This window comes from Leuciscus leuciscus (assembly GCF_965113295.1).
Source record: "Leuciscus leuciscus genome assembly, chromosome: 23".
Lineage (NCBI taxonomy): Eukaryota > Metazoa > Chordata > Actinopteri > Cypriniformes > Leuciscidae > Leuciscus > Leuciscus leuciscus.
Window position 1 is genome coordinate 9,116,482 of NC_138747.1, and position 23,149 is coordinate 9,139,630.

At 37.5% G+C, this 23,149-nt stretch overlaps 1 protein-coding gene across 10 annotated transcripts in view; it reads right to left on the reverse strand.

Moving 5' to 3' along the window:
- cacna1ab (calcium channel, voltage-dependent, P/Q type, alpha 1A subunit, b) overlaps positions 1-23,149 on the reverse strand; it is a 128,548-nt gene that overhangs the window by 95,428 nt on the left and 9,971 nt on the right. For all 10 annotated transcript variants that reach the window (XM_082155100.1, XM_082155093.1, XM_082155094.1 and 7 more), the window contains exon 3: positions 7,728-7,994. In XM_082155100.1, coding sequence (XP_082011226.1) covers positions 7,728-7,994 — 267 coding nt within the window. The remainder of the gene's footprint in view (positions 1-7,727; positions 7,995-23,149) is intronic.

A 23,149-nucleotide genomic window follows, 5' to 3' on the forward strand; every position in this document is an offset into this window, starting at 1 on the left:
CATTGCGTAGAGATGTACGAAGCACTTTCAAACCAAGCAGCTTTCTGTTGGTCAGTGTGGTGAATTTGCAAGACTAACTTAAACATGAGCACAGTCTACATTCCACCAACCAATATTCCAAGTCTTATGAAGCCATATGATCCATGAATCCATGTTGTTATTTGCTTAAAGTCAGCATGAAACGAAACCTAAGGCCGTTCGTCCACCAGGCGCTGAAAAGGCCTAGCTGTGGGCACTTGATAGCGTTTTGGCCACGCAGCGTTTTTTTCAGTTGAGACGCTTAGACACAGATAGTTTGTTTCTGTGTTGTTTCTATATAAAATGTTGATACAGCATAAAGTATTTGCTCTGGCTCTTGTTTGAAATTATTTTGTTCCTTTATTATGCTAGTTGTTGTCATCTGTTGACGTTGTAAAAGCAGAATGTGACGCTTGGTCGATGTGGTATTTGTCCCGCCCCTCCTCTACTGTGATTGGACAGCTGACAGTGATGAGCACTGTGTTTTACCCAAAGTAAAAAAAAAAAATTCTCTCGACGATTCAGTGTGAAATAGGCGGAGTTGCGGTCCTGCCGTTTTAAAAACGCGGCACTCCCATTGAAAACAATTGGAAAAATACGCCAGCCGCGTGAAAAAGCGCTTTGGTGGACACATAGCCTAATGTGACGTATATGCGAGTAAAACAGCTTCTCAAACAAGAACAAATGTAGGGTGGGACTTGATTTTGTCCGTTAGGAATTGATTGGTTCGTTATGGTTTGCTTTTGCTGTGATCTCATGTGAGTGACAGGCTGCTTGCCCGCTTGCCGGTAAACACATCATCAGAGAAGAGAAGATAAGTCATTACAAGAGGAAGGGGAAGTTATCTTGGTTAAAGATTACGAGAGCAAGTGAATAAAATAAATAAATAATGATGTGAACGAATATATCATTTATAATAAATACTGCAATATTCCACGAAAAAACAATTGTCCATTATGATTTCACGGGGACTTAAACTCTCAAGTCACATTAATGTTCATATCAATTCAAATATTGCACATCATGCTGTTACAGCAGTGATACAGTATAGATGACTTGTATGGAATAGTTTTTTGCCCTTTTTGGAGCATAATACCTTCGGTTCCTGTTATGAAAAAAAGCATATTTTTGTGTTCCACAAAAGAAAGAATGTCAACAGGTTTCTAACAACATGAGGGTGAGTAAATGATGACAGCACTTTCAGATTTTTGTTAACTATCACTTTAAAGCCGTCGATAAAATCCGAACTGTGTCTTTAACGATAAGACACAGTAAACTAAAGAGGGAACATGGGAGCTCATAAGGTGAGACTTTCCTTACAGTGACAGCAGTGACACTAAGGCCATACAGCTACTTTGGACAACAGCCAATGGCTCACGTCCAACACATCATGCCAGACAATAGAAAGAACTCTTGAATCTCTCTGTCTCTCTCTGAACGATGAGGGTGATCTGTGCCCACTGAAACACACACACATACAAGAAAGGCATGTTCCATGTTCAAAGCAACTTAAGCTTTATCAACTATGACAATCTGTCAATTACCACGGAAAATAATTTAGACTTTTTTTTTGTCCATTACTGAGAAGAAACAAACAAAAATAGTTTAAAGCGATGCAATTTAAAGGTATAGCAGAGGATGTTTTACTTCCTGGTGGGTAGTCTAAACTATTGGTCCTCCTAATTGTCAATCATTCTGGTGAATCAATCAAACTTTTCAAAAAGTGGAGAGGGCGGGTCTTATCTAAAATTTGGAAAGATCCTCCGCTATACCTTTAAGTATACTGTATGTGTCAAGGCACCCTGGGAGGTTTAAAAGCAGATATGCTGTTGAAACCTCTATGCAATACCATTTGCTCAAAAGATTGGGGTTGGTAAGATGTTTATGTTTTTGAAAGAAATTTCTTATGCTCAGAAAGGCTGATCAAAAACACAGACATATTGTGAAATGTTACAATTTAATATAACTGTTTAAATCCGTTTAATTTGCATATAGTGCAGGAATTTAAGATTAGATTTATATTGGTTTTGCGGAGACACATTTATGTTGCCAAGTGTAAATGGAGCAATTTTAACAAAACAGATAGCTATCCAATCAGTAAAAATGCAAAAATAGGCCCATTTGAAACCTGTTTTTCAAAGTCTAATTGAAACCTGAAAACAAACTTACTTGTAAAAAGGATTTTGACAAATTGAAAACAAATTTTATGAAAAATTGCTTTAGAAATATTTAAGGTTCTGCACAATTTCTATGTTAGCCATTAGGAATATTTAAATGATGTTTATGTGTATTTATACATATGGGTTGTGGCACAGTGATCAACTCGTAAACTTAAAAATGGCACTTCATGACAAAAAGCTTGCCATAAATACCCAATATAAAATGATAAATTACAAATCATTGCTAAAAACGTATAAGTATAAAAATTCATATGATTTTGAAATTCGTTAAAGATTACATTTAACAGTATTGCTAAATTTCATTTAAAGATTCACTTTAATGGGCAAAATTAAAAACCCAAAATTTCTAATATTGTCAGATATGGTACTTGCATATCAAGCATCTCTAGAGAACAATTAAAATCTTATATCAAATCACAGTCTTTAAATCTACAGAGATCCAATCAACTGCAACCTGGGTCCAGCCAAGCATCTAAATGTGGTTTAGCAAAGCATTATGGGAGCTGCAAAAAGGTTATGATCTCAAAGCTTTCTTGGACTTACTTCCTCCAAATAGAAGGGCAAATGCATCAGCAGGACAAAAAAAATTTATAATATTAATAAAAAAAACATTATTTGGTATTCATAAAAAAGACCTTTTACCAGCAGAGGGTACCTAAAGGTTATGGCAATAAGGAAGGAAATGTCCAACTGGGAAGCAAAAAAGAGCATTTCAATATGAATATGTGTGGGAGAGTGTGTCTGTGTGTCTAAGAGGGTTACACAATAAACATGGCTATTGTGAAGTGCATTGTGACGTTTTCCTTACTCTTTGAGTAACACTCAGATGCACATACACACACACAGACCATTAGATGCTTCTTCTGCTCAAACTATGTTGTATCCCTTCTAGTCTGCACTGCAGCGGAGAGCCAGATTGTGTTCTCTAGCCAGAGAAAAGCAATGGATTTAGTGTCTGGTATCTGGTATGTGTGTGTGGGTGTGCGAGTGTGAGCATGTATCCATTTCTTGTGTGTCTCTACGATTGCACACTGAAGCGTGAATGTCCCACATGGTGTGTGTGTGTGTGATGCCATAGGCTGGTGCTGAGTCCTGGCCCGGTTCCTTTTTCCTTTGGTCTCCTGAGGAGATTGATCCTACAGAACAGGTGTCACTGTTTTAGCTGCCTTAGTTCATGTGCGTGTGCTTGTGTGTTTGATGCCACAGGCTGTGCCGCCCTACCAAGTCTCCACTCACCCAGCAATGATCCCTCCACTGTGTGTTACTGCTGATGCACAATCTCCATTCAGCTTGGACAAGAGGCCAAAGTGTGAAACCAGCCGAAACATTTACAAACCCCTGTTCTTCTGTTATTACACGTCACTGCATCCATCCATGCAAGGACTTACTATTATATGTGACCAAGCCATTGTGTTACTAACATATGGTAATTAAAAAAAAACAAAAAAAAAACATGTCCAGGTCACATTCAGAGTTATTTTTTATTAATTTAAGGGGACCTATTATGCCCTTTTACAAAGTCTTTATTTAGTTTTTAATGCTTGAGTGTTCAAAAAACACATATTTTTTCACATATTTACATTGTTGCAGCACCTCTCTTACCAGTCTGTCAGTAACGCTCTGGGGTGCATTTCTCAAAAGCACTGTTGGCCAACTATGGTTGCAAGTTCAGTTGAATTGTGTTGATAACAAAGGAACTTGTGACTATAGTTGGTTTTGGGAAACCCGTTTAATTCCTGTCCCTGCCCCACCTTCCGAAAAGCGCAATGTGCTCTGATTGGTCAGCTGGATTGGTGTGTTGTGATTGGTTAACTGCTTTGAGCGCGCTTCGAAAATGTCACGTCCCTTACCATAACCGTGAGTTTTAGTACACTACTAATGCAACTCAACCAGGCCTCGTCCCTTTTTATTTGTATAACTTGGGCGGGAATTATTTAAATGATGGACATTGTGACATTTATATTCCCGGAATAAAACTCAAGACTACAATCAAGGCATTTCAGGGAGTTCAGAAACAGTGCTTATTGATATAGAGAATAACTCACATTCGAGTGAACTTTGTGATTTGTAAATTTGCAGACCTTCTTCAAAGAAAGTTGAAAATGTAAAAAAAAAAAGAAGAAGAAAAAAAAAGCATAATAGGACACTTTAAACCTAAAAACTGAAACAAAAATAAATTAAACAAAAAATAATATTGAAAAAATAAATAATAAAAATGACGACAGCACAAAAAAATATATAAAAATGTAACACAAAACTAACATGAAAATATAAAAAATAAAATCTAATTCAAAATATTAATAACATTTTTTTTATTAAAATAAAATATATTTTGCATAAAGAAAATGTGAAAAAGAACAATTTGCATGAATTGGCATAAAGAAAATTTTATTATTTTTGTACTATTAAGATTTTTTTTTCCACCACCTTCCACTTCCAAAATGGCAAACTTTACTATAAAGAACCCTAATGGGTGTATGTTACCCGGCCCGGGACACTTTCCCATTCTCAATATTCTTAATAGTGATATTCTTACTTTCTCAATTTAGTATTTTTTTATTGTATTACATTTAAAAATGTAGTAAAATTATATTTTTCATTAATCTTATTTTAAAGACACAACCATAAGTAAATTAAGTGTATCTACTGTACGTAATTCTATAAATTAAATCAATATTTTTTCAGCATTACAGTAGAGTAAGAATAAAGCATGTTTCTTTGTATTTAGGAAAAGGATAACTTGATTGGAAATGTGCTTAATTGTCATTCAAACGTCAATATGCAACAAAAATTTTTTTTTTTTTAAATCCTAAAATAATAGCTTAATTTTCTTTACATTCTTATATTTATCTTTTAATTCTGGGGTGAGTTATGACTGATCAAACTGATTTTTAACTGTCATTTAAAAAAACTTCCGCCCTGCTCTAAAAATTAACACCATGTGCTTGATCTCTATGATGCTATCTTTGGTCAAATAGCTACAAATCTGTTTCACTTGCATCACACATGCACACATACACGCACGTCCAAAAGGACAGAAATGAGTGTACCTCCCCAGATCACTCTTTTTCCATTCTTTTACCGTTTCCTCTCACATGCTCATGCCCAGTGAGTCCAACAGAACCCCAGGAAGCACCACCACCATACAGACAACAGAGAGAATGAGCAGATGGTCTGAGAGAATCAGAGAGAGAGAGAGAGATGGCAAAAGAAAAGGGGAGGCGTAGGAGCATGAGAGAGGGAATTTTTTTACTGGCACTCATACAAGCAAAGACCTTATAAACTCATCATTCCAACAGAGTATTTTTAAAACAGTCTAACACCTCTACCATCGCGCTGTTTTACCAAACTATTAGCACTCGGATGGAAAAAGAAGTTATAAGCAACCAGCCAATATACTGAGCTAAGGAAACTGACCAATAGAAAGTTTTGCTGCTGACTAAAACCAAACGGTGGCAGAGAAGGACTGTTATCACAATAGCTGCCCTGTCCAGTTCTTGAATAACCTCTGCTCTACAGAGATTTTTAAACTCAACAGCAAGTTACATGTGACAACTCTCCAAGAGATGGAGTATACATTAGCATTAGTACCTCTTCTCTGTAACAGTAAAGCTAATATTAGAGAAATTATTGTACACCTTAACTCGTGGCAGTCTGCCAATCATGATAGAAGAACTGATCAATTAAAGTCTCTTAAAAGTTGCTATTGCATTGCTCCATGTCTTTCCGCATAGTGTATGCACAGGGTAGAAGAATAGTGTTGGCCTAGTCGATGTCCCAAAAGTTGAAGGTTCAATGTGAAAGGGATCTTTGCCGATTCAGGGATCATACTCTTTAACTATTGCATCCTTTAGCGAGCCTTCAGTATATAAGGAGACTTTTCTTGTAAAAAGTGTTCTGCAAGTAACTTTTAATGTAATAAATTTGGTAAATGACAAGCAGCAGTAAAGAATACAAGATACATGAAATATTTAATGGACAGTTCACATAAAAAAAATAAAAAAAATCCTGTTGTTCCAAACATTTATGAGTTCTTCCATAAAACAAAAAATGATATTTTGAAGTCTCAAGGTCTTTTGTCCATACAATGAAAGTCAGTGGGGTCCAATCTTTTGTGTTCCACAGAAGAAAAAAGGTCATACAGGCTACTTAATAAATTGTCATTTTTATGTGAACTATCACTTTTTGTCTTCAAAATCAATGGCCTGGTTTCACAGACAGACTTAGATTACACCAGGATATAGGCCTTAGTTTAATTAAGACATCTAAGTAGCTTTTATAAACGTTAAAATATTACTGGTGTGCATCTTAAGAGAAAACAATGGCACTGACATATTTTAAGATATGTCAGTGCAAGTTGCTTTCAGTTAAAACAGCTCAAACAAGCATTTTTGTCCAGGACTAGGCTCAAGCCTTGTCTGTGAAACCAGAGGAAAATGTATTATCTTACTGACTTCAAACTACTTATGTTTTTTATGCGCATTATAATTTTTCACAATTCGCTACTCTCTGTTTTCATGTAATCAGGACTACCAGCTCAATTCTGACTGAGCCACCACTTGATGTGGTTTACTCAACTGTGCACACACAGTATTGAAAAGCAACTTCATCTCTCTCCTTGTTTTTTCGCTCCACACTGCAAGGCTCCATTAAAGCTCATATGCTGACATCAGCAGCCCCCCTCCACACTCACACAGGCACTCAAACAGTCACTTGCACACTCCACCAATCCCAGCCAGCGGGAAACCACGCACACCCACGCAGCCGCAGGCCTCTGAACACAGACCTGCACACCTAACACATGCTTACACATGGATATAAAAACACATGCACATCAGGCCTGGCTCCACAGGGGGGACAATGCCAGCCTAGCCCACCCTGGCAACCACCTCCCTCTTTATTGGGTAGAGGACTGGGGTGTTCTCTAAGATGTTCTATAGAAAGTGTAAAAGAGTGCGGTACAATCTCCTTAATATAACAGGAATAATAAAGATTATTTATAGACTACTTTAAGTGGGAAAAAAAACATGTTCAAAATGTCTACATTAGCTTTGCTGAACAGTTACGGCTCATCCAAAAACAACATGGTGCTTTGATATACCACAATACTGAATTTATCTTATTTGCATGCTACTTTAAGGTATTTTAAACAATACCATGGCATTAGAAATTATATTTGTCCTAAAATCCAAACCAAAGGGTAATACTATGGTAGGCAACTTAAAAGAATTTTTAAAAAAAACTAGAGAAATTTGCTGCTGGGACTGTTGCTCAGCATCTCAAAATGTTCTACAACCAACGATGAATAACTAAATGTATAAAAAGTAGCGTTTGAATATTAATCATTACATCCTTTGTGCTTAATTATAATGATTTGGATGAATAATTAACTTACATTATAGAGATGTCTAGAAGAAATGGAGGCAGCATCAAGCAGGGGCCAGTGAAGGAGCCATCACTAACCTATAACATATTACAAATCTGTACCTGTTCCCAGGAGCCCTCGTATCTGGGTTTAGTAAAGGATATGGCCATTCGGTGATCTTTTTGGCGTATTTTCGAATTATGTTGTCTTCACTGAAGAGAAACAGAGAGCGGTTGACCGTCAGGCAGTTCTGTCGGACCGGGATCGGGTTGTAGAGGGCCATGGTCCGGGCTCTCTGGGCCATCGATTGCTTGTACATCCTCTGGGCCCCTGGCGGGCCGCCCTGCCTGCTGCCGCCGCGGCCGGGTCCCCCCTGACCGGAGCCCCCGCCGCCGTACCTGGCCGGCACTTCGTCTCCGAACCGAGCCATTCTGTAGACACCAAACGCCAATCGTTACGAAGCAGCCGAGAAGGGGGTGAAGTCTCAGGGTGACAACACCACATTACACCCCATCCGCCTCAGCACAGAGCACACAGACATTCAGATCTGATCTTCATGGTTAAGAAATGTCCATCATAAAGCACCAAACAAGATCAGTGGTTGGGGAAATGTGTGTAAGAGCGTGTCAGCGCCAAAAAGGGACTCAGATAACGAGATTGATGGATGGATAGATGGAGTATGTCCTTTCAATGGTGCAATCAGCTCAACAAATAGTCAAACAAATAGTCAAACATAAAGAGATAAAATGTCGACGAATTATCTTCCTCAGGAGGGTGGGATCCACATTTTAAGAAGTATTTCCCGTCTCAACAGCTCGGTGTGGGTCGTCTTGCCATTTGCAAGGTGTGCATACAGATCCTTTTAGCATAATTGCGTTAATAAATTACATGTAAATTAGCATCAACTATATTAGGTCTAATACGTCTTTCTGAGGAGTTGCATTCTTGTTTTGTTTTTTCACATCCACAAGACGAAAATAGAATAGAAAAATGGTGAAAACCTTTTAATTATTAATTTATTTCTGTGGTATCCGCAATGTTTGGTATACTATGGCAATATTCAGACTCCCCTCCGCCAAACTCTCGAATTACACTCGCAAATGCAGACAACGGGGCTTCCCCAAAAAAATCCACACCTCGGTCACATTTGTTGATTTTAGTAATTTAAGTTTATCTGCTTTTTTAGAGCCATATCGGTCCTATATGGTGGGCGTGAGCGCGCGCTGGGAAAACAAAAAACACCATGTCAAGATATAAGGATGATCTCTTGCGGTTTCTCCCTCAATTCTTCACTAAAAACAATTATCATCTATACTCCAGGACTCGTAGACAAATCCAAGACGCGAAAAATCCGACGGTGGTCGTTGAAATGAGCATAATCAGTTTTGGAGAGGCGCCGGAGCGCGTGGATTGAAGCTCGAGCTCGCATCTTCTGTGGTAACCGAGAGGAACCAAGAGGCACCCATCGCCTGAAGCCCCCCTAAAATGCTCCGCCTCGGGGTTTTTCTGTCGCCTCAGTGGACGACGACCGATTATTTCGGATTTAAAAGTTTTATTTTTGGCGGAGAAAATGAAACGGAGACGCGGGGTCTAGAGCGCAATCCTCTTCAGATCAGCTGGCGGGTTTAGAGCATCTGATCAATTTAACGCTCGTGCTCAAGCCTTGCAGCACATGACGCGCGTCCCCGTAGCGATTCGCTTATCCTCCAGCTCACTCCTCCTTATGGCCAAGACAAGACTCAACCGAACAGTGCGTGCCATTTTGGTTCTTCTCGCAAACCGTGTGAGACGAGACATTATCCAAAGGCAATGGATGGATTCATATCTCTCAATACGTATTGTGTCTGAGTCATACACTTTTCCGGAAGAGGGAGTGTGTACTTGTTGACCAAGTATGGATTTGTGGGGACTTTACAGTGTCCTTATTCCACATTAAATGTTACTATAATTAATCAATACACTGAAAAATGTACGGTTAAAAATTACCTGAAACTATTATTCAACTAACTATTATTACCTAAAACTATAACTATTACCTGAAGCATTTTAGTAACTATATTTTTTGTAGGTCATTAAAGTCTTTTATTAAATTAAATTAAATATCTTTAATTAAATTAAATACATTTAATTAAATCTTTTTGACCAATTAAAATATGTAAATGTACACATAATAGAAGTGGTGGTACAATGGAATGCACATTTTGTTACAGTAGCATAAAACATCATCAGGAAACACACTACACAAAAATAATGCTATAAACATTAAACAATATGAATGCAACATAAAATACTCCAATGGACACTATTTTCAAAAAGTTTGGGGTCAGTGTTTTTTGGGGGGTTTTTTTGTGTGTGTGTGTGTGTGTGTGTGCATTTTTACAAAAGATGTTTCAAATAATTGATGTTATTTTCTATTCATCAAATCCTAAAAAAAAAATTATAATAAAAAAACAAAAAACTAACGAATTAATGAATCACAGTTTCAACAAAAATATTAAGCAGCACAACAGTTTTCAACATTGATAATAAATGTCTCTTGAGCACCAAATCAGCATATTAGAATGATTTCTGAAGGATCATGTGACACTGAAGACTGGAGATGCTGAAAATGCAGCTTTGGCATCACAGGAATAAATTACTTTTTTTAAATATATTCAACGAAGAAAAGAAACAGTTATTTTAAATTGTAATAATATTTCACAATATCACTGTTTTTCCAGATTTTTTTTTATTCAATAAATGCAGGCCTGGTGAGCATAAGGCCTGGTGAGCATTTGAACGGCCATGCACCGTATATAACTAATAATATAAATAAGAAGTTTAATAAAAAAAAAAAAAAGATGGTTTGATGGTTTAAACCGAATTCTGGGAATGTCCCTTTGCCCATAAACTATAAAGCGATTTACTTTTTAGTTATTTTAAATATATAAGTTTAACATTTTCTTTTACTGCAAAAATATACAGTGTCTTATAAACATTTAAATATAATTTAAATATTTTCCCTAATTTTACGAGGCAAGTTCCACTGTTTGTACATCGTAAAATTAGTCAAATTAAATGCAATGTCCTTTAAATATAATTTTTTAATATAATTAAATCTTTTTAGCATAGGCTATATGGTAGATAGCTTACAGTACAGTTAACCAATAACACGTTTTTATATAACATTGCAATGTGATGCTCTCTCTCTGAACAGACAGTTTGTCAGCCTGAAAAGACACTCAGGAGAGAGTGTGTGTCCTAAAAACACTCTGCTCATATCATGCCCATCTGTCCACCTGGCACCAGCCTCTGAAATGCCTTTGGTTGCTAATTCCCTGGGTTTACTCTCCAGCTAAACTTGCTGAGAAAACGTGTCCGATTTCCATCTGAAGACAGCTGGTGGCATACTAAAGGGCTGTGAACTGAATTTGGAAATGTTCTGTTTGAAGGAATGCGTAATATTTGCAGTGTAAAATCAACGGGTGCTCTAGATTGACGCTGTCCGTGGTGCTGAAACTGCACTATCCCCCTGCACTGAAACTGCGCTATCCGTGGTCCTGAAATCAAAGAACAAACTCTATATCAGAAATATAGCGGTGCAGGTACAGCATGATTAGTCAGCGCACTTGTTCCGGGAGCTTTCGAGTCAAGCTGCCCATAATAATGCAATAAAAGGGGAGGATTCCCGCTGAGGAGGTGGAGTGGTTGTCCTGGTAGTGGGCGAGCGTGAGTGTCGGTAAGGGGCGTGGATGCGCAGTCTGTAGCGTATCTGCCGGAGCGCCTGGTGTAATGCAACAAAGATGATGAGCCTCCGCGTTGAGAGACATGGTTAATTAAGGCATAATGCATTCGCTTGGGGAGACAATTTGACAAAAGGTTTTATAACACACAGCACAGAGGGGAGAGAGAGAGACAGAGAGAGAAATCACCATTGCAGCACACACTGCACATAGGTGACTATTCACTGCTAGCCTTCAGCAACACATTTTATAATTAATTTCTGAGCTCTTTGTTGTTGTACAGTCCAATTTTTGACATTTGCATCAGAACCAGTTCAAATGCAATAAATAAGGCAGACAATTAAATCAATGTTTATATATCTTGTGTGCATTCTGTGCAGCATGCCTGTGTGTAGATGTAACAGCATGCTATGCGTTCCTGTGTTTCTGGCTGAGCCGTGAGACTGAGTCGTGCTGGGGCCCTGATGTGCACCATTGTCATTCAGACCGCGTTCACACGGAAACCCTGCAGGAAGCACCCAGTGCTCCCCCGCATTCTCTCTCTCTCTCCCTCTGGCTTGCTTTTTGCTCTCTCTCTCTCCCCGGCCCGCTCTTCTCCTTATTCGTTCCATCCTTCCACTTCCTCTCTCACTGCGCCCATCTAGCCTCAAGTACAGCAAGAAGCAGAGAGAATGTATCAGAACACATGGGAAAAGGAAGTCGGGAATGCAAATATGAGTGCGTTTGTTTATAATGGTAAGACATATAACTCTCTAACCACCTGCTCTCTAAGCTCTAGCCCTTCAGGAATATACAGGGTTACCAGATGGTGTTTTGACTGAGCATAGCGTGAAGCATGATAACCCTTACATCCATCCACACACAAGCCACAAGCCACAAGCCACAAGTGAGCATCAGATCTAACAGGAAAGCAGACAATTAATTGTTATAAATCAATTAGGTTGGGAGAATTTTGCATTCGCCCTATCTTCCTACCAAAAAAAGTAATGGATAAATGAATCAATAGAGTTGGAATTATATGCTGTGCCACTAGTAATGTTGATGTTGTTTTATATCACTTTTCAGGTGCATTTTCATTTGAAAATGACTGAAATAAGTCAAACTTATTCAGCAAAGTCAAAGCACAGAAAATCACCACATGCCAAGAACCCATGAGTCTCTGAGCAATAAAGAGCGCGTATGCGGAGACGGAGGGGGGCTACTATATTTAAACCGGGCTAGCGAGTGCAATAGATTCATCCTCAGCTTTTCTCGGTGTATGGCAGCAGGAGGTGTGTGTAGCCTCTTTACAGGCTGTCTCAAGAGGTTAGAATATGCTCGAGAACTCGCTTACTCTAGTGCTCTGTGACTGCAACACATTAGAAAGCACCTCGCTCACCCACAGCAAGAACAAATGCCCCAGCTTGGAGGTGTCAATCAAAGAAATCAGATGTGACAAGATTACACTTGTGGCAATAGATGCTGTCATTATAATCCCAAAAACATGTTGCTCTTATGAAGTCTTGGAGGAAGAGTCGGAGAAATAGTCTTACTCAAACTTCACTCTGATGCTCAGCCAGGAGATATCTGGGTTTAAGGGACAATGCAACAATACAGTGGCCCAAAAATATATTTAGATACTTAAAACTGCATGAACTGCATTCCAGTAGAACATAAATATCAAACCAATTAGCATCTGCAAGAAACATCTTTTTTATTTTTTTCAATAAATATATGGACAATTACTTTTACTTTTATTACTTTTCTCCATTTTTAGTGGCAATCAAGTCATGAAACATTCAACAAACAGTGTCCAAATTCTATTTATCTTCATTGAACATTACATCTATTGATGTCATTACAACTCTTCTTTCTTTTGTGAAATGTTTGTGCTATCTGTCTTTAAAATAAATAAATAAATAAATAGCTATATTATATTTGCGTGTCTACAATTGCATAGACCTGTGTCCAGTAATCTGCACTTGAGTTTTAAGGCTGAGCCAGTCTTGAGTTCTGTCCAGAAAACGATTCTATACTCAATGATTCATAAACCTAAATAATTCATAGCAGCCATGCATACTAGCCCAGCTCTCATTATTAAACTTTGATCTGTTTAACTCTCTGCAGCATCTCCAAGTGTAAGTATGAGTGTGTGGATGTTTTCCTAATACAGCTTTGGGACTGGAAGACCATCTCTTTTGTCGTTTTTCTCTTCCATTAGTCTTCACTCTCCAACTCACTTTTCTGTCACTTCTTTTTTCTTTGTTTAATTCAAACTGCAAAATGTACACACACATACACATCATCACCAACCTGACAATGCATTACCCAGAATTATATCTATGCACTGATGCATGCTGGCCTGTCTTCAATTGGTTAATATTTTATTAGGCAATACATTAAGTACCAAGGTGCTTCAGTACAAAGAAAGGTTCTGCTCTATATACTTCCAAATGATCAGAACTGATCTTTCTGACCTAGAAAATTTCAATATTTACTAAAACATTATTATAATCAAAAAGTTATTTCTGTTAATATTATTTAATGGACTTGAGCTAACATTAACTAACAATAGATAGTTGTATTTATATTAACTAACATTAATAAAGGTTACTAAATGTCTAAATGTATTGCTCATTGTTAGTTAATGCATTAATGTTAACTGATGAGTTCTTACTGTAAAGTGTTATGCACACACAGACATTTACACATATGTATTTTTAAAGAGTTGTCTATGTTTATGTACGTTTTTTGTAAAAAATTTTGGTGACCTTTCCTTTAATATTAAATTTTATTAATTTAAATATTAGTATTAAATATGAATTGTATACTTAATTGTGGTTTGTTAAGCTTAACTAAAAACTTAACTAAAACCTTGACCGTATTGTTTTTTGCTGCCTTTCAGATGCTGATATTCCAAAAATAAATGGATATCTGACATTTATTTTGTTATATAAAATGTCTTGTCTTTATCTGCATCTTTTTCATCCAGTTCTTAGGCCAATGAGGTTAAATGGATAGATTCTTCAGAGAGAGAGAGAAGGATAGCAGAAGAGGGAGAGTTTATGAGTGGGGGGGAATTAAGTGACAGAGAGAGGAATGGGAGAGGATGGGAGAAGAGCCACAGTAATTAGGAGATTGGTCTTTTTTGGCTGTTCTGTGTGTTTGCAGAGGGACTGAGTGTGTATTAATTAATGAACTGATTGATGAGGGGGATGGAGGGAGAGAGCGAGAGGTGGAGAGAGCGAATGGAGGGGTGAGACTGCACTGCTGGCCTCAGCTAATGGCCTAAGACTGTTGTGGAGTAAGCAGTCTACTGAGGAGGATCAGCACTTACACACACACACACACACACACACGCTGAGTGTTTGCACACACTGTATGTGCACAGAAACATCTACAATAAAAAGACACATGCATTTAAGCTTAATTTGCATAGTCGAGAGTCAGAGGGAGTCGGAGCGGCCAGCTCCCCGCTGAGATAATGGCCCTTCTGACCCTCCGACAACATCCAGGATGTTTGAAATGATCGTTAAGTCGCTGGGACAGACTGAGCAGTGACCAATGGCCTTATTCTCTCACTGATGTACAGACGAGCTCATTGTCCTGATAGGATATGATCCAAAATCTCCTCTCCAAATGCAAAGCCACATATCAACATAACTGCATTTTTCTAATATTGAGGCAGGATAGTCTTGGTTAATTAAATGTAAATCGTATTCAGTAGCGACAGATCTTTTATTCTGTAATGTACATCCAAGTGTAATGGATTCAGGGCAATAACCACAATAGATATAGAGGGGGATACGTCAACCCCCCACCCCCACCCCCAAATCTCAATATTTGATATTGTTAATGCTGCTCTGCTGCGCACTATTATGCACTGCTCTGTTTGTTGTTAGGATGACAAAAAGTTTTAAAAGCTAAATTTTTTGGCTTGTCTGCTTCAGCGGTCTAACAGTGCTCGAATGTCAAAAAGATGGCTAATCAAATCAAAGACAGGCCTTACAGTTCACAGAAGACGAGGGAGAATTCCAACGCAATGCTTCAGTTGTAACAGTGAAATAGTGTGTGGTAAAATGTAAGTAGCTAAACATTTAATATTTGACAACTGTTTTACGTTAAACAACTGACAGTAATATCCAGTGACTCAAACTACAAAACTTTTTTATCAAGTTTCGCTGTTTGAATTGAAATGGATATGCATTTGAATTGAATTGAATATGCTATCATTTACATGATTCATGTAATTCATAACTCAGTGTGATGAGAAAATACATTTTTTGCTCTTTCAACATTAAACATATGACTAAGAGTGATTGTGTGCATATTTTAAAATAAAATATTATTTGCAAATAGTTTAAACGGATTAGAACTTCTTTGACCATTTTTATTTCTTTTTCTTTATTCCCTTAAATTCATTTGAATCCATTTAAGGGTTAGTTCACCCAAAAATGAAATTCTGTCATTAATTACTCACCCTCATATCGTTCCCAACCCGTTAGACTTTCGTTCATCTTCGAACACAAATGAAGATCTTTTTAATGAAACCTGAGAGCTTTCTGTCCCTTAAGTCAATAATGCATTAACATACAATGAGCAATACATTTGTTACAGTATTTATTCATCGCTGTTAACATTAGTTAATAAAAATGCAACTGTTCATTGTTAGTTCATGTTAGCTTCATTAATGAATATATAATGTATAATAATAATGTATAAAATATATAATAATAATGTATTAGTAAATGTTGAGATTAAGAAATTAATACATTTTCATTGTTAGTTCATGTTAACAAATGTCCCCCATTGTAAATTGTTACCACAACTATTGTTTGCACGGTGTTTGCACTGGATTTATGTTGCCAAAATTGACCGCTACAATCCGTGACATGGAATTAGAAAACATTTTCAGAGGTGTGAACATGAACGCTGAGTCATTCAACCTGTCACCCCTTTTTATTCTTAATCGGTCAAGATATGGCTGGTTAATCAGGCACTGCTAGCAGATGCCGCAACTACACCATCTGGACCAAAAATAATCTTTCCTTTAATAGTCATTCAAAATTAGCCATGTATTCTTGAAATATATATTTTTGCAAGCAAAATATCGTTAATATTTCATTATGGAGTAGTAGATGATCAGCACTTTTTTACAATGTAACATAACCAAGATGACATACATGCTTACAATTCATGTGGTACAAAAGGACAGATGGAAAAAGTAGACTAAAAGACAGAGAGAGGGCAAATGAAAAGAGCATATCACAGGCAGGAAATGATGTTAAAAGCAGGAGGTGTGATCAAAGGTGGACGGGAAGTTATGAGTAAGCAGGAGAGACGGTGAATGAGTCTGGCCAAGAGCGCTGCGACCACGTCAGCCAATCGATCCCTCTTTCCATTTCTCCGACCCTCCTCCCTCCAACCATCCATGCATCTAGCCAGTGTGCTGAGCGTTCGTTTTTTCCCTGCTACTGCAAATGGCAAATCAGCCCTGATTCATCACTGAGGGCCTTTCAATTAAAGTGAAAACACTTGGCGAGAGAGAGGGGGAGGGGTCAAAAGAGTTAGAGAAAGATGGAAATGGAAAGGGAGGGGAAAAGAGAGAGAAGGAAGTATATTTCCGTGTGTGTGCATTGCATCAGTGTCCTTCCGGCATAAATTAATCGGAGTGCTTTATCTCAACATAAAACCAAAAAAAAAAAAAACCTTTACAAAATAACTCCTGGTTTTACTGTGCACAATCCACCAGTGCACATTATGTCAAGAAAAACAATTATTAAACTGAAATTGAATTAAAAAATGTATGTTAGGAGGTAAGGTAAATTAAAATGATTCTAAATTCAGAAAAAGTAAACTTAATTTTGGATGGATGGATGGATGGATGGATGGAAGGAAGGAAGGAAGGAAGGAAGGAAGGAAGGAAGGAAGGAAGGAAGGAAGGAAGGAAGGAAGGAAGGAAGGAAGGAAGGAAGGAAGGAAGGAAGGAAGGAAGGAAGGAAGGAAGGAAGGAAGGAAGGAAGGAAGGAAAGAAAGAAAGAAAGAAAGAAGGAAGGAAGGAAGGAAGGAAGGAAGGAAGGAAGGAAAGAAAGAAAGAAAGAAAGAAAGAAAGAAAGAAAGAAAGAAAGAAAGAAAGAAAGAAAGAAAGAAAGAAAGAAAGACAGAGCAAAGGATAAAATGAGTGTGACAGAGGGAGAGGATTAATAATAAGATACGACCTATTTTCAGTGTCCTTGTTCAGAGAAAGCAAGAACATGAAGCAAGGTGGGAATAAAATAACAGAGCACCCTCGTTGAACTACAGGCTGCTGCAAATATGTAAGTATGTGACACAGATGGATGTGTTTAGCAAGACACTGTATTAAGTACAGTCTTGTGTTTGCATACCATTTTATTTCAGGGGGAGAGAGAGAAAAGGTGTGTGTGCTAGGGAGAGAGTGTGTTTGTGCTTATGAGCATGAGCTTGTCTCATGAAACGACAAGTTAAGTTTCTTTTACCACACACACATACATCAGATTTGATGCCTTTCATAATAAATTGCACTACTACTGACTCACCTATTCTATGTGTCCCATTGAAGAAAGGAAATCATATGGGTTTGAAAGCTGGAGTAAATAATGAAAGATTTTGATTTGATTTTAGGGTTGAACCTTTCTATTAACATTTGCTTTGTATCTATCGCTTTGAAATCCTTTTTAGTTTTTGTGTGTTTGCATTTGCCATCCGCACTCTGCTGAATCTCATTTCCACTCATGCCGTTAGGACAGCGTAAATCACACTCTCTGAACGTTTCATTGAGAAAAGAGCCGAGCTCAAACTGGCAGCCAGCCAATCAGGGAGAGTGACCCTGAGAAGACATGTGAGCAATGGGACGCATGGCTACTCAGACAAGCTGGAGCACTTAACGGTGACGCTAGTTAGAACTGAACACTGGTGACATGGTGGCTGCTGGGAATACGGCACGTACTGTATATAAACACTGATGCATTTCATCAACCACAAACCTAAGAGCTGCAGTTTTTTGATAACTTAATTCAGTTGATGAGATAATAGTCTAGAATTAAAGAGAAATGGAAAAGGCGAAAATTACCAAATGGTGCTTCTGAAAAATGACAGAAATAAACAACTGTGGTATTCCACAAGAACCCTTAAAGGGGTGGTTCATCCCCCCAAAATTAAAAATGTATGCACCGTCATGTTGTCCAAAACTACTTTTATGGAAAACAAAGCGTTTTATTTTTTGCAAATAAAAATACATTTACATTTATTCATTTAGCAGATGCTTTTATCCAAATGAGAACAATATAAGCAGTTAAACTAACAATAGGACAACAATATGCAAGTGCTATGACCCTTACCAGTTTAATCTAACGCAGTACATGTTTTTATTTTTATTTAGCTTTTATAAATAGATATAGAATAGATGAGAAAGTGTTAGTATTAATGGATCAAGTGCTGCCGAAAAAGATGTGTCTTCAGCCGTTTCTTGAAAATGGCTACGGACTCAGCAAAATGAAAGTCAATAGGGTCCAATGTTGGTCCCAACGTACTTCAAAATATACTCTTTTGTATTCTGCAGAAGAAAATGAACATTCTGTCATTGTTTGCTCATCTTGATGTCTTTTGAATATATGACCTATAAAAGGAGTCATTTATACCAGAATGTACTAAATATTTTCTTACTATGAAAGTGAATGGTGACCACAGCTGCCATGCAAGGTTTTCCGTAAATAACTTTTATTTGGGTTTTCCATACATAACTTTAAGTCAAAGCTAGTATAATATATGGTTTAAGAGGACATTGAACATAGTGCACACGTCTTAAAAACTACATTTATGATGCTTTTCTTTTGGTCTTTTTGGAGCTTGACAGCGCATAGTCACCATCCACTTTTATTCAATGGAAAACAGCAGCTCAGATATCATGCTAAATGTCTCCTTTTGTGTGATGGAAATAAGTTATACAGGTTTAAAATGACATGAGGGAGAGCAGCTTATTCACAGCATGAGCGGCATAAAACGTTAGTGAAGTCCTTTCTAATGGTGGATCAGGTTTTCGCAGCCTTTCACTGCAACTGTGATCAGAGAGAATTCAGGCACAGCACATGGCAATCATACTGATTAAATCCATTCAATCAAACTGATAGACAGACCTTGTCAAAATGAGTTGTAACACTACTGCTGTAATGATCATCACAATGGTATGTGTCGAGGCTTAGAGCAAGAGAGTGGGCGAGAGACGAAGAGGAGCGAGTGCTTGAGTGAATCAAGATGGGAGATCCCCTCAGCTGTGGGTGATTACAGGGTGACAAAACAGTAGGTGGGGCTGCAGAAATCTAACAGCACTGTCTGCAGTGCCACCATGTGTCTGATATTGGAAGAGCAGGCTAAAAATGTAACAAGGTTTCACAGCTCCCCCTACTGTACAGCTCATGGGAGGAAAGTTTGTGGATTTGAATGATTTACTCAGGAAATGTCTAGCTTAATGCTTTGAGGTTGGCCTCAAACATTGTTTTGTCTCGTCAACAGCCATTAACGATGCCAATTTAATTTATAACTTAATCGAGGCAAATACAATGAGGGTAAAAGTACAGGAAGGCTGATGTTAAATTCACAACATCCATGCAGTACATTTTAACAGCAAATGAAAAAGCAAAATGCATTGTGTGTGTTGATAATTACGTTAGTCACTAAATTCAAACACTACATATATCTTCTACACATTTTTATATATCATCTACAGACACAAGATAATAATGGAATAATATAATATAGATGTAAAATTATATACAACTGTTCAAAACTTTGGGGTCGATTAAAATAAACAAAAACAGTAATATTGTGAAATATCATTACAATTTAAAAGAACTGTTTTTCTATTTTAATATATTTCTAAAATGTAATTTATTCCTGTGATGGCAAAGCTGTATTTTCAGCAGCCATTACTCCAGAAAACAATTATTATTATTATCAATGTTGAAAACAGTTTTGAAACCGTGATGATTTTTTTCCTGAATTCTGTGATGAAAAGAAATATCAAAATAGCATTTATTTTAAATATATATATATCTATATTTTTTTTGGAACAATGTCAATGTCTCACTGTACATTTTATTTAAATGTATAGTATATACATAATTTTTCTCTAATAAAATCTTTGTCTGGTTACTTTTTTTAATGTCCATCTAATTTTACTTTTAAGATGGCAAAATGCCTCAGGTGAACATGAAAAATAACCACAAAAAAACAATGGTAATATATATATATATATGAAGAGTTCAGATGCAAAAGCCTCTAAATGCCATCTGAAATTTTCTTATAGAATGATAATTTTTATCAAGCTTGTGTATTTAAGTTCAGTAATTTCACTTAAAGGTAGGGTAGGTAATCCTGTTCAGAAACACTTTTTTTTATACTGGGTGAAATGGTCCTTCCATCCTGATAGTAGTCAATACATTATGTGTTTAGAAAAAGGAATGAAAAAAATCAGACCTCTGTAGCAGCTGCAGGACAGTAAAAACTCTGACCAATCACTGCCATTCGGTGCGAATGTAAAGAACCAATCAGATGCCTTCATGTCTCGTGCCCGCCCCGAGCCCCACTGCGCGCGCTGCCCGGCGTGCACTCATCACATGTCACCGTTCCCGGAAATATTCAGCTCAAAGCACCTGCATATGCAGTCAGCGAAGGCAAACAAGGCAAAAACTACTTCCTCGGACCCTGGTTGCCCGCGCTCTTGAACGACCTCCTCTGCTTCGCCCTCAACCCCGGACCTGTCCTCGAACCGACGATGCGGTACTTGTCTCCGGACTCGGAGTGTACGTTAGTCTTCATTAGAGTCAACAATGTTTTCATCATGGAAACTCTTACATGCAAAACACCGTATATGTTATGAATCTTACACGAAATTCATCTTCATCACAGTGTAACTGATGGTAATGGAAAAACGTGTATCAATGCAACCTGTTTTTAGTTTTGCCTTATAAATATAGCTCGTTACCGAATGAAACTTTACCATTATCGATATGCTAGCTTGATAGTGAGTACTAAAAGAAATCTTATTTGTTTATATTCATAGTGATAAAGTTATGTATTTTATTACATGTGATTCTGACATGATGTCACTGTATGTACTGCGCTCCTTCCTCTCCACTCGTCTCAGGTAATAAATGCGTCTTGTTCCAGCCTGAGCGTTTGGCGTCGCGCGTTCATGTGTTTTGGGGGCGTGGCTTTGGAAGGAGCTCAGAAGGGAGGGGGTGGAGTTAATGGAAATAATGAGCTGTGTTTATTGCAGATTAAAAGGTCTACAGTCACTCGATTTTTATATTTTCTTTTTCAGAGTACTTACATTTTAATTATGTATTGGTATATAAAGACAGTTTAAACAAATTTGGAATGTTTTTTTTTTAGAAAAATGATTACCTACCCTACCTTTAAATGACAATTAATAGGTAATCTTCATTGCCATTAAGTGAAATTATTGAATTTAAATATATGAGCTTGATAAAAAGATCATTCTATAAGAAAATTTCAGATGGCATTTAGAGGCTTTTGCATCTGAACTCTTCATATATATATACACAAACAAACATGTCTGGTTTGCTATCTTTGTGGGAACTCTCATAGACGTAATGGTTTTATACTGTATAAATTGTATATTCTATCCCCTTTCACTAACCTTACCCCTAAACCTACCCATCACAGAAAACTTTCTGCATTTTTACATTTTCACAAAAAGCTTGTTTCCTCATGGGACCTCATTTAGGTCCCCACGGTGACACGAGTCCCCATGAGTCTGTTCATTCAGGTTGAAGTCCACACACACACACACACACACACACACACACACACACACACACACACACACACACACACACACACACACACACACACACACACACACACACACACACACACACACCTCTTAGAAGCCAAGATATCTTCATCGTTTACAGTGCAGTTGAATATTTTGCCCAGGAGAGGGCAGTAACTCTAACATTACAGAAAGGCATGACAGCTTGTTCCTAAAGCTGTGTGATGTAAATATATCTAATAAATGTATCCATACTGTAATATATCCAATACATATCTTTGAATTACTTATGGTTTTGAAGTTAAAGCATAAAATCAAATTAAAGCATATGTCTTGTGTCTTGTGAAATCTGCAAGGATCTAGACAGGTCGTGACAACAAAATATGAATGAAAGGCAATGGAAAGCAATAGATCAATCTCTGAATATGAGAGGGAAGTAAAGCACTGCCATAAAGACATTTTTATGGCATAATATCCATTGAGAAGATTACTGTGAGCGTGTTAGTCTCACAGCACTTCTTTTCTTGAATAAAAAGCTCTCTTTGTCTGACTTCCTTAATGAGAGTGCACTTTTTTTTTTTGTAAGAACTGTACAATAGCCAGATTTTTTGGCTTTAACATCCTTTACCTTTACTACTATTTGCTAACATAAATATATGACAACGGCTATCTGCAGTGTATTTGACACCTGAAAATAAGCAATACAGTTCAGAGTGATGTGGAAGCATTTGAAATAAAAGGTACACTGGGTATTTGTTTCATGTGAAAATAAACGTCTGCATGCACTGTAAATAACACTCACATTTACCTTCAGCAGCCGGATTCACAGGCCCCATTAAACATAACCATGTGTGTATTGTGTCATATTTGTTATTAGTCAGGGAAAAAAGGAAGTGTGAATGGGTGTGAACAAGGGTCAGACAGTCCAACCCCCCAGAGCAGATTTGAGCTGACCCTGCTGTGACCTTTGGGCCAGCAGCAGATGGAAAGAGCTCACTGGCTGCATTAGCATCTAAATGGCTCAGAGAAACGACAGAGGACAGAGAGATAAAATAAAGTGAGTTCTGCCCTA